Below are 12,238 nucleotides of genomic sequence, written 5' to 3' on the forward strand. Positions count from 1 at the left end.
AAAGCGCACTGGTATACAACGCAAAAGATTAGAAATAATGACAGATGAACAAAGAGCGACAAATATAAAAAGGAGAGCATATTTAGAACGAGAAATTAAACAAATGACAGAGAAACAGAGACAAACAACCAGGCAAAGACGAAAAGATTTAGAACAGCAAAGACTTGCACAAATGACAGATAAGCAACGAAGAACGACTACATAAAATGTAACAGCTACAGCACAATACAGAACTACAAATACAGGAATTGCAATAACAGACTGTCTCTTTTTTTTTTTTTTTAGTATTTTCAATGATACACAATACAATGTGACCAAGCAATTCACAATTAGATCCATAAACGGAAAAACATTTCAATTAACACATAAGGAAACAATGAATACATTTTTTGTCCACATAAAAGAAAGAAATTGGTTCCAAGATAGGAAAATTTTTTAAACAAAAGTATTAAATTGATAACGCAATTGCTACCTCTCTGTTCATACTCCAGCCTGTTGTGTGGGAGGGCATATAACATTCACTTCACCTCTAGCATCTAGGAAATCTTTAAGCTGTTTAGGGTCCACAAATTGAAACTGTTTACCTTCAAACATTACATTGCAAATACAAGGAAAACGTAGTACAAAGTTTGCTTTAATGGTCTCAACTCTGGGTCGCAGTTCCAAAAAGGCCCTGCGTCTCATTTGTGTTGGCCTAGATAAGTCTGGATAAATCCTAACCTTGGAACCCATAAACAAGCTATCTAAATGTCTCAGGGAAAGCCTTAATACTGCATTCCGGTCTGGTTCCAACACAAAAGTGACCAGCATAGTCGTCCTGTGAGTGATTACTTCCAAAGAGCTTTCCAGGAAGGAGGTGAGATTCATTTCTGCCTCCGTCCCTCGTATAGGGAGATCTCCTATTGTTCCCTTAGTGTTCCAAATATAATAAGCCCGAGTTATAGGAGGCAATGAGTCTTTATCCATTCCCAGTAAATCCGTCATATATTTTTTCACCATGTCCATTGGAGAAATTAAAGGAGATTTGGGGAAATTAAGGAACCGAAGGTTAAGTCTACGAGCTTGATTTTCTAGGTATTCTAACCGTTTATGTAGAAAATTACTATCTTTAACCATAACGGATTCCACAGTCCCCATTTCTTGAATTTTAGTGTCCAAACTTTCAATCTTACAGGACTGCTGCGCAGTCACTTGTGCCTGTATCAGAACGGCTTCAGAAAGAGTTCTAATATCATTAGTATTTTCTTGTAACATTTTTTGCATGGAGGAGTGAGTGTCATAGACCATATCCCAAAGTGACTCTAGCGTCACATTTAAGGGTTTAATTATTCCACCTGCTGGTACCGAGGTGTGGGACGGGGGCTCAGTACGTGATAACTTATTCACAATATACTGTGGTAGTACCTTTAAGGCCAAATCGGCCGAAAACGCCTGGTCCTGTGTCCCAGTCCGATTGACAACAGTCCTCCCCTCTAGCAGTTGCGGATTCAACACTCCGGTGTCCGTTTCTGCTTGGGCTGCTGAAAATAACTCACTCCCCGGCTGTGGTGGAGCCCTGCGTTCCACGGGGCTCAGAGAAGCCCCGTCTCCGCTTCCCATCGTCGTCAATACGTCGACGTTCACAGAAGGAGTCGATGTGCAGAGAGGACCCGGTAGCGCCGTGGGAAATTGCAGAGTAGATTGTTTCAAACCCGACGATGGTCCAGGAGTCGAGGGGACCTCCTTTACCTTCCCCCTCCGCTTCCCCATTAAAAATGAGGATTCGTGGGTCTCGGAAGAAACAGCAGTCTGCAACAAACACTCGGAGCCACTTCAGGTGCGTGCGTTCAGAGCGCCATCTTGAAACCTTCCATAACAGACTGTCTCAATGAGAACAAAACTCAGTACTGTAGTTGTGGTCCAATGAACGCAGTCTGTATATTTTGCAATGCAAAACATTTTCACAATGAAACACCTTCTGACAGCTTATTTACACAATGCTGTAGTAAGGGCAAAGTACAATTTCCAGGAATTAGGTACAATGAATTATTAATACAAAAGCTTCTCTCCGGGGAACATGAATATTCTAAGAATCTTTTACAAAACATTAGGTCCATTAATAGTTCATTAGCTTTTGCCTCCATAGGAGCTAATATTGCACCACCACCCGGATATGGCCCTTACTGTTTTCAAATTAATGGTACTATTTACCATAGAACAGCAGCACTACATCCTCCAAATGACAATCAAAGACAATTTACACAATAATATATTGTTGATCCAGATGAAGCAGCTGTTCAGAGACTACAAATCTCACTGAATGCACACATCAACCATACATTAATGAGACAATTAAGCAATTTTATGGCATGGGAAAATCCATTTGCAGACGCATGCAAGATGCTGTATGAAGTAGAAAATGAATGCTGATGTGAATCTCAATGACGAAGAATAGAACCTCCAACAGTTCCAATGGCCATTGTCCAAGATCACAAAAACAATCCAAGATGATACAGTGCCCCTAGAGCGAATGAGGTGGCTTTTATTTTTCAAAATACAGATGGGGAACCACCCTTACATAGAGATCTAATAATAATATACTGCCGAAACAAGCCAAATGAAGAGAACAAGACTGAGATAATCAGTGTGTTGGACCCCAATCTAGAACCAATGGTATATCCATTACTCTTTCCATATGGAGATCAGAGCTGGGGGATAAATATTCCTTTGTCTAAACAACCAAATTGTATAATGCACCTGCGTCGCAAAGCAAAGAACACAAGAGTAAGAGTTACGCAATTGCAGTACTATGGGTACTGTTTGGCAATAAGAGATGAATTCAATCCTTTTCTTATTGCAGGAAAAATAACGCAACAATATTTTGTTGATGCATATATTAAAACTGAGGCAAACAGACTAAATTATATTTGACAAAATCAAAAACTCTTAATTAGTTGAAAAATACTCCGGGTTAATGGACCACCTTGCAAGTGAAACTGCAAATGGAGGAATTACACCTGGCCAGGCATTTATTTTACCATCATCATTTGCCGGCAGCCCTAGAAATATGCATCAAAATTATCAGGATGCAATGGCAATAGTTCACAAATATGGCAAGCCAGATCTGTTCATTACTATGACCTGCAACCCAAGATGGGAAGAAATTACTCAAAATCTAAAAAAAGGTCAGGCACCAGAGTTTCGACCTGACTTATTGGCAAGGGTGTTTCATTTAAAACTAAAAGAGTTACTACATGATACATGCAAAAAAACACATACTTGGTGTACCTCTTGCAAAAATTCATGTCATTGAATTTCAAAAGCGTGGTTTACCTCACGCTCATATATTAATTATCTTGAAAGAGGAACATAAGCCAAAAAGAGAGGAAATAATTGACCAAATCGTATGCGCTGAAATTCCTGAAATAAACAACTTTCCACGTCTGCATGCAACAGTTGTTAAACATATGATACATGGCCCATGCAGTGACCATAAGTTAAATTTTCCCTGCATGCTTAATGGGAAGTGCTCTAAACTTTCCAAAACCCTTCCAAAATGAAACTATTGAGAACTGTGACGGGTATCCTAAATACTGCAGAAGGGATAACAGCATAGGTACACTCTTAAATGGAAAATTCATTAATATCACTTGGGTAGTCCCTTATAACCCTTTCTTACTTTTAAAGTACAATCCCCATATAAATGTAGAAGTATATGCATCTATTAAAAGTGTCAAGTACCTATTTAAATATGTCTATAAAGGACATAATTGTGCCAATGTGGTTATTACAGAGCACCAAACTTTACAACATGATGAAATTAAAACGTTTACTGACTCTAGATATGTTAGTGCTCCCGGAGCTGCATGGCGATTAAACGGCTTTGAAATGCATCAGCAATCACATACTATCCAGAGATTAGGAGTACACTTACCAGATCAACAAAGCATTGTTTTTCATCCTCATGAAGTTGAGGCTGCAGTACAAAGAGCCAGAACAAGGGACACCACTTTAACAGCATGGTTTAAACTTAATGCAGAAGAGAATCCTCCAAAGACCGTTTTGTACGTAGATATTCCTATGTACTATACGTTTGACAAAACAGAACAAAAGTGGACACGTAGAAAAGCAGGACATGACAAAACAATTGGGAGAATGTATGCAGTTAATTTTGCAGCAGACCCTGGCATTACTGTTTAAGGCTAATTCTACTACACCAACCAGGGGCTAAGTCATTTGAAGACTTAAAAACAGTTGGATGTATTCTTTATAATACATTTCAAGATGCAGCCAAGAAAATGGGGCTCATTGACGATGAAGCTCTATGGGAGAACACCTTAGACGATGCAGTCACATGCAGCATGCCTCAGGAAATCAGACACCTTTTTGCATACATTTGTGTTTTTTCCGTAACATCAAATGCGTTACAAATTTTCCAAAATACAAACTTACTGTGATACAAGATTTTTAACACATCCATGGTTGCCAAGGTGATTGCTCTGTTTGTGAACAATTGTGCCTTCAGAAAATCCAGGACGTTCTGACTACACATGGCAAAAAACTTGAACACTTTGGTTTACCAACAATCATCCAGAGGATAGAAGGTCCTAAACTTGCCTTCAGCGTTGCAGATGAAAACCGTAAAGCTCAACAAATGCTTGAAAACCTAAATAATGAGCAAAGGGAAGCATTTCATACTATACTTTGTGCCTGCAATACAAAAAATATAACCTACACGTGCTTCTTCCTAGACGGTCCTGGTGGAAGTGGAAAAACGTATACGTATAACACTATCCTGAGCAACATCCAAGGAGATGGAAGAATTGCACTACTTGTTGCTTCTACAGGAATTGCTGCAAACCTCCTTTCAGGAGGACAAACTTATCATTCACAGTTTAAGTTACCCGTTCCTCCACTGGAAACGTCAACATCAAGTATCAGATTAACATCAAACGATGCTTCCATCATTAGAGATGCTAAAATCCTTATTTGGGATGAATCAACTATGGCACCCAGTATAGCACTGCTGTAGGTAGACTCCTCAAAGAGATCATGAAAATCAGAAACCATTTGGCAGGAAAGTTATTCTCCTTGGTGGAGATTTTAGACAAACTCTACCAGTGGTACCACACGGTGATCGAGCTCAAATTATTCAAGCAACCATTAAGTTAAATCAACTCTGGAAAAAATTGGAAATACTAAAATTAAACAACAATGTCCGCTCTGTAAACGCAGATTTCAGCAACTGGCTTATTACTTTAGCTGACAGAAACCTTCCATGTCCAGATGGTTTCAAAGATATTATCGAAATCCCACAGAAACACATTTGTGACGGCGATATAGTTAATGCTGTTTTTGGTCAAAAAATTACTGCAGATACTGTTTTTAACTTTGCTAAAAAGGCTATCCTTTGCCCCAAAAATGCACATGTAGACAAGATAAATGAGGCAGTTCTAAATATTTTAGAAGATGAGACAGTTATTTATTTAAGTTCAGACTCCATTCATGACTCCAGTGATGAGGAACATCAGTTATACCCTATAGAATTCCTTCATGAACAAACTCCAACTGTCATGCCTTGCCCTAAACTGCATTTAAAAATTGGAGCCATAATTATCCTACTCAGGAATTTAAATACCAGGAGAGGTTTATGTAACTGTATGAAGATCTTGTGCATCTTCATACAGTGGAAACAGTACATGCAAGTGAATCTCATGCATATTCATTGTGGAAATCTTGAAACCCGACTGAGTTGTGGCCCTCAAGGACCATGGTTGTCCACCCCCGATTTTGATGAATGGTGTGGTCCGATAAAGCTTTATTTAATGGCAAGCAATAGTTCACTCAGACAAAAAGCAAGAAATGCTCAATGGCAGCTGTGCACAAGTAAGTCATGATTATAGACTCTAGGGCTAAATTGCAATCCACAGATCAAAAGAACACCTGTAGAGTAAGGAAGCATTGTTACTCGCATGAGATGGTAAGGTTAAACCAAAAAACTCATGTATAATGCACTCCTTGCACACAGGCCCTTCTGTTCCTGGATCAATGTGTTCTCCACTGTACTTTAGGTGTAAACGTGGAATATTTCCTGGAGTTGATGCCAGAACTCAATTTAAAAACCGGAAGTAGTAAGGAGTTAAACTGTTTATCAAAGTGGGATTAGACTAACCTCGTTGTAATGTGAGCAAAGTAGCAGGGAGTTTAATACAATGATTTACAGCCTGCCATATCCCATATAGTTCAAAGCGGATAACAATTCTAAGAATCAGACAGGTAAGAAATTACGCAATTCAGATACATCATCTATAGAGCATAAACACTGAAAATGAAAACAGTATATAATATCTGATCCTACACTAATAACAGAACATAGCAAGATAATTTGGCACAGATCAATACAAAATATATCAGGATAATCAAAATATCTGTAAATACAAAGTAACATGTACTAGGGTCTTACATAGCAGATGACAGACGAAGACCATATGCCCATCCATACCAACTAGTAGAGAATCCTCTGTACCTTTCCCATGCTCTCGTGAATTCATATACCATCCTTATCGCAATCTCCAGTGGAAGTCTGTTTCACACAACCACCAACTTTTCCATAAAGTAATATTTCTTTAATTACTCATGCGTGTCGGTCCCCTTTCACTTTCCCCCTATGCTGCCTCATTCTAGACCTTTTAATTGAAAGAGGCTTACTTTATTTGCATGCCACAGAGGTATTTAAATGTCTCTATCGTAGCTTCCCTCACTCGCCTTTCTTCCAAATTTAGTAGCTACCTTCTGGACCAATTCCAAGTGTATGTGCAAACAGTAATCCTGTGTAAGCCTCATCTTGTCACATGGATAGCAATGATAGTGTTTCAGTTCTGTAAATTGCCTTTAACAAACTGAAATTGAAAAATATGTAGTTTGTTGATTAGGTACCATGTCAAGTAATTACAAGTGACTTGTTGCTTGTCACTGATTGTAGGTGAGATGCTTTAAGGAATAAGTACATGAAACTATATATTCATGGTAGAAAGTGTCTATATATGATTTTGGTATAATGCTTTGTACAGCATCCACATCCATTAATTACTTTTGTAGTTGTGTAAATTATAAGATTGAAAAATGATGTACACATCAAATATAGTGCAATTTCAGTGCACCAGTGTTAGTTTATTGTCTCGTCGTAGATGTTTTGAGCTATCCATAATATGTATTGACTGTTGATGAAGAATCTGGTTCCACTCCAGTACTTAGTTTCCTTGTTTTCACTCTGCTTCTCTTACAGATTATGATTTTCTTTAAAAAATTAAAAAGTCATGTAAAAAACTAGGTATAAGTAGACAATAGAATGTTAACCATTGGGCTGTAACAAAGCTAAATAGGGATGGACCACAATGAATGGAGATGCATTTCTGATACAATATTTAAATTACATGTTTTTTTTTGTCTGCAAATATACATTGTTGTTCCCCTCCCCCCCCCCCCCCCCCCCATAGGAGCTGACGTTTCTGACCAAGCAGGAGATCCTTCTGTGAGTACTAATGTTTTGCTTGAATTTTTTTAATGTGTATATTTCTAAACATTAAAACCACCATGAAACTACTCAGTTGCTAATTCACAAGTTGTAAGAATTGAAAATGCGTACACTCAGAGACTTTATATGGTCAGCTTTCTGATTTATATATATGACCTGCTGAGTGAAAAGGTACCAAAAGTGGGTATGTGACTTATTTATACCACAGGATAGAGGGATATCAGCTGTATAATCTGGCCAAATTTCAGCCTTGGGTATGGACTAATTACTTCTTTAAAAAATGAGAAACATTTATCAAGAAAAATGTAATCAACCCCAGAAATCACATACCCCAATTTAGGGTACCTGCAATTTTTAGCTGTAGAACATGAATAACATTAAAGCTGTGAAAGAAAAACTGCATAGCCCCATTCTACTGACCCTAAGTACACAAAACTGTCCAAAATGAAAGTTGCCCCATAGCTGGATCAAATTACTTATGAACTATCGTGAACTTAGAACATAGTCTTCAGTGCATTGTAAAATAGTAACGTAACATAGTAGATAACGGTGGATAAGGACCTGTACGGTCCATCCAGTCTGCCCAACAAGATAAACTCATAGCATAAGGTATGCTATACTACATATGTATACTTGATCTTGATTTGTCCTTGCCATTTTCAGGACACAGACCACAGAAGTCTCCCTGGAACTGGCCTTGTTCTCCAGCTTATGAAGTAGTCATTGAAGCCCCACTCCAGCCCATCCAAATCTGTCCAGCTACGATCAGGGCCCAGACCATAAAAGTCTACCCAGCACTGGCCTTTTTCTCATGCTACCGAAACTGAATCCAATCTGTCCAGCCACAATCAGGGCACAGACCATAAAAGTCTACCCAGCACTGGCCTTTTTCTCATGCTACCGAAGCTGAATCCAATCTGTCCAGCCACAATAAGGGCACAGACCATAAAAGTCTACCCAGCACTGGCTTTTTTCTCATGCTACCGAAGCTGAATCCAATCTGTCCAGCCACAATCAGGGCACAGACCGTAAAAGTCTACCCAGCACTGGCCTTTTTCTCATGCTACCGAAGCTGAATCCAATCTGTCCAGCCACAATCAGGGCACAGACCGTAAAAGTCTACCCAGCACTGACCTTTTTCTCATGCTACCAAAGCTGAATCCAATCTGTCCAGCCACAATCAGGGCACAGGCCGTAGAAGTCTGCCGAACACTGGCTTTACTTCCCATTACTGGTGTTGCCATCTAATCACAACTAAACTTCTTTAAGATTCTCGGAGGCATTCTGGCAAATCTGGCTTTCCCCATCTTTCTGCCCTGGTGAAAGCCAGAAGGATGTTTGGATGCATAGGGAGAGGAATGGCTAGCAGGAAAAAGGAGGTGATAATGCTCTATAAGTCTCAGACCCCTAGAGTAATGTGTACAGTTCTGGAGAGCCACATCTTCAAAAAGATATTAACAGGTAGAGTCAGGCAAGAAGGTGACTACTAAAATAGTGAGTAGCCAAACAGATTTAAAGATCTCAATATGTATACTTTGGAAGAAAGACAGCAAAGATGAAATATGAGGTGAGTCTGTTTCAACTGAAAGGAATCTCGGGAATGAGAGAAAATGGCCTGAAGGTGAAACGGAATAGATTCAGAAGTAATCTACAGAAAGGCATCTTTATGGAAAGTGTGGTAGATGGCGTAGCCTTCTGGTGGAGATGGAAGAGACCAAGACTGTATCTGAATTCAAGAAAGCATGGGACAAACACGTAGGATCTATAAGGGAGAGGAGAGATAGTAGATGGTGTGTAGATGGGCAGACTGGATTGGCCATATAGTTTTTATCTGCCGTCATTTTCTGTGTTTCTATATTTTTGAGAGAGATTTGCATGCACTGCCTCCTTTGTATAACAATCTCTCTCATACATATTCATTGAGGATATTCTGAAAAAACCTGGCAGGCTAGATGTGCCCCAAGGACTGAGTTGAGAACCACTGCCTTAGTCCACACTTCTAGCATCCAGATGCTGACTTAGGATGTTTATCTTCACGGTCCAGCAATTCAGGTATCCAAAGTCCAGGACCTGTGAGTTGGAATAAAATGTACTAATAAGGTTTTTCCTCTGTCCCTTTCTGATTTCCAGCCGTTGATGCCCGTTCAGTGAGGCAGGATCTTCTTTTGTAGGACAGGAACCTGGAAAAAAACCTCAGATAGTACTGATCAGTATCTTCATTGCTGTAGTCAGGACCGTGCCAACACGGTAAGCGAGGTAAGCATGGCAGGAGGGCGCCATCCTCTGGGAGGCGCCCCGCCGCAACATGCTTACCTCGCCCTCTTCTCCCCAGATCCTTTTCCTTTTTTTTTTTTTTTGTTTAAATTTACCTCTGTCCGGCGGCAGCGTAGCGTTAGTGAGAAGGAGGCGTCATCAGAAATGACGTCAGAAGAAGGCGGGACACTGAGCGAAGGGAAGACTGACACGTCGGGGCGGGGGAGCACCGCCTCCTTCTCACTAACGCTACGCTGCCACCGGACAGAGGTAAATTTAAACAAAAAAAAAAGGAAAAGGATCTGGGTAGAAGAGGGCGGGTAGTGTAGCGATCGTTTTCAGGGGGGGGGGCAACTGCAGGGGGGGCGCCGGAGGGGGGGGGTGCCAACTGCAGGGGGACGCCGGAGACCCTAGGCACGGCCCTGGCTGTAGTGATGGAAATGTAAATACTTGACAAGTATCTAATGATGTTTTTTTTTGTCTTGAAGCGCATACAAGAAATTTGCTGAGCTGTTGCTGAAGGAGGAGAGAAGTAGGATCCTGTCTGTGAGGATCCCCAAAGCAAAGATTCTCACATTACCTGAGCTGAAAGTAAGAGTTCCCTGTACTCAGTCTGGAGTTATTGAAATCTAATTTTTGACCACGTTTTAAAAATATTCTTATAAGGAGAGAGGTCTTCAGAGCTTATTTTTTCTCAATATATAATGCATTGTGTGAAAATATGAATGTTTTGGAAAGATATTGTGTGGTACCTGTCTGGCAGTCTGAGGCAGCCTGTTTGATGCCACCCTGGTGGTTTGCTCTTTGGTAGGGGAGCGGATTTTGGGGTATGTGGAAAAGGGGTTAAATAGCTTATTAGTAAGTCTAGAGTTATGGCCCTGAAATATAGTTTTAAAAAAATGGATGCCGAATTCGCCGCCTTTTTATTGAGCATGTTGAAATAGGCTTCATTTTTTAATGCTTTTTGAACTACAGGGGGTGAGGAAATCCTTTAAACATAGGAAAAACTTTGTGCAAAATTTTGGGAACCATGCATTCAGTCATTAACCTCTCAGGCCCGCAGTATGATATTTAATATCGTGCCGCGGGGCTCTGGCTCTTTGTATTTTTTTTTTTTTGCAAAGATTCCCTTTAAGGAATCTGAGATGGGGAGGTTTGTACTTTAGAAGACATTTATGGAGTTAACTGTCCTATGAACAGGAGTTTAGTTTATGGTCTCGGGCCTAATGTATGTTAATGTCATGGAAGGGCTTTGAGAGTCCAAGTCCTCCATGACTGACTGTTTTTTTATTGGATTTTGAATGGGGGTTCTTCTTTGTTGGGGGTGATGGAGTTGCTGTTATTGTTGATAGAACTGTATGCATTATTGTTGAATTGTTGTTTCATGGTTTATTTGAATAATAAAAACTGTTTCAATACAAGGAGATGGGTCTTAACCCAGAAATAGAGGCACATTGCAGTTAAAGTGTTGCTTATGGGGAGTCCATTACATCATACTGGTAGTAGCTGTTGGTTTGAATTAAAAGAAACAGAAGTACAAATTTTGCTGTTGAGTTTGCTATATTTAAGTGTGTAGTTTGCTATAACAGACATTTTAGAGTTGGTGTTCTTAAAAACCTGTCATTAAATCAGTGGTCATTTTTTGTATTTTCACATATTAATAGCATAGAAAAAAAAATAGGTTACAGCATATTACGGTTCCTGTCAGAAACGTTTATTAAATCAGTGGTACCATGTGGTATACATGGCGACTATTAGTTAGATTTGAACAAATGCTTTCAATGATCTTCTATTCATGTGTCTGTAATCAGCTTGTTTGTCACATTAATTAGTAGAAAAATACTTTCAAATAAGTATAAATGGAGCTACGGCTTCACATCTCAACATTTTTCCATTTTATAGCACGTCATAGGCAGGGCCGGTCTTAGCAAGTGCGGGGCCCTGTGCAGACCAATTTGGTGGGGCCCCATCCTAGCCCCGCCCTAGCTCCGCCCCCACCCTAGCTCCACCCCATTGATAAGATTATTCCATTTTTAGAAATTTTTTTTATTTATGAAATCTCTCTATATAAAAGGCACCACCAACGTTCTAAATGAAGCCTCCAGCCGGAAGTGTGAAGGGGGAGAGATATCCGGTTTCCCCATGAGTGTCTGCCCCGCCCTCGCTCTCTCTGTAACACAAACAGTGAAGGAAAACACAGCAAAGCACAAAATCAAATCGCTCTCTCTGTAACAGTGAAGGACTCAGAGGGGGGAGGGGAGAGAGGGCAGAAGCCCTCACTATCTCTGTAACACAAACACAGCACAGCAGGAAACTGAAGGACTCGACTCCAAGGGGGGAGGGGACAGAGAGGACAGACAGCACAGGGGGAGAGAGGGCAGAGGGCAGGGACACACACACTCCCACATGCACACAGAAGAAAACCTTGCTAGCCCCCGTTTCATTTGCATCAGAAACGGGGCTTTTTTACTA

At 40.2% G+C, this 12,238-nt stretch overlaps 1 protein-coding gene across 1 annotated transcript in view; it reads left to right on the top strand.

The window, feature by feature from the left end:
* Nucleotides 1–12,238, top strand: part of CIB1 (calcium and integrin binding 1) — a 40,217-nt gene that overhangs the window by 11,891 nt on the left and 16,088 nt on the right. Inside the window, exons 2-3 of the mRNA XM_030189670.1 lie at nt 7,476–7,510; nt 10,255–10,357. Of these exons, the coding sequence (XP_030045530.1) occupies nt 7,476–7,510; nt 10,255–10,357 (138 nt within the window). The remainder of the gene's footprint in view (nt 1–7,475; nt 7,511–10,254; nt 10,358–12,238) is intronic.

Source organism: Microcaecilia unicolor, chromosome 1 (genome assembly GCF_901765095.1).
Source record: "Microcaecilia unicolor chromosome 1, aMicUni1.1, whole genome shotgun sequence".
Classification (NCBI taxonomy): domain Eukaryota; kingdom Metazoa; phylum Chordata; class Amphibia; order Gymnophiona; family Siphonopidae; genus Microcaecilia; species Microcaecilia unicolor.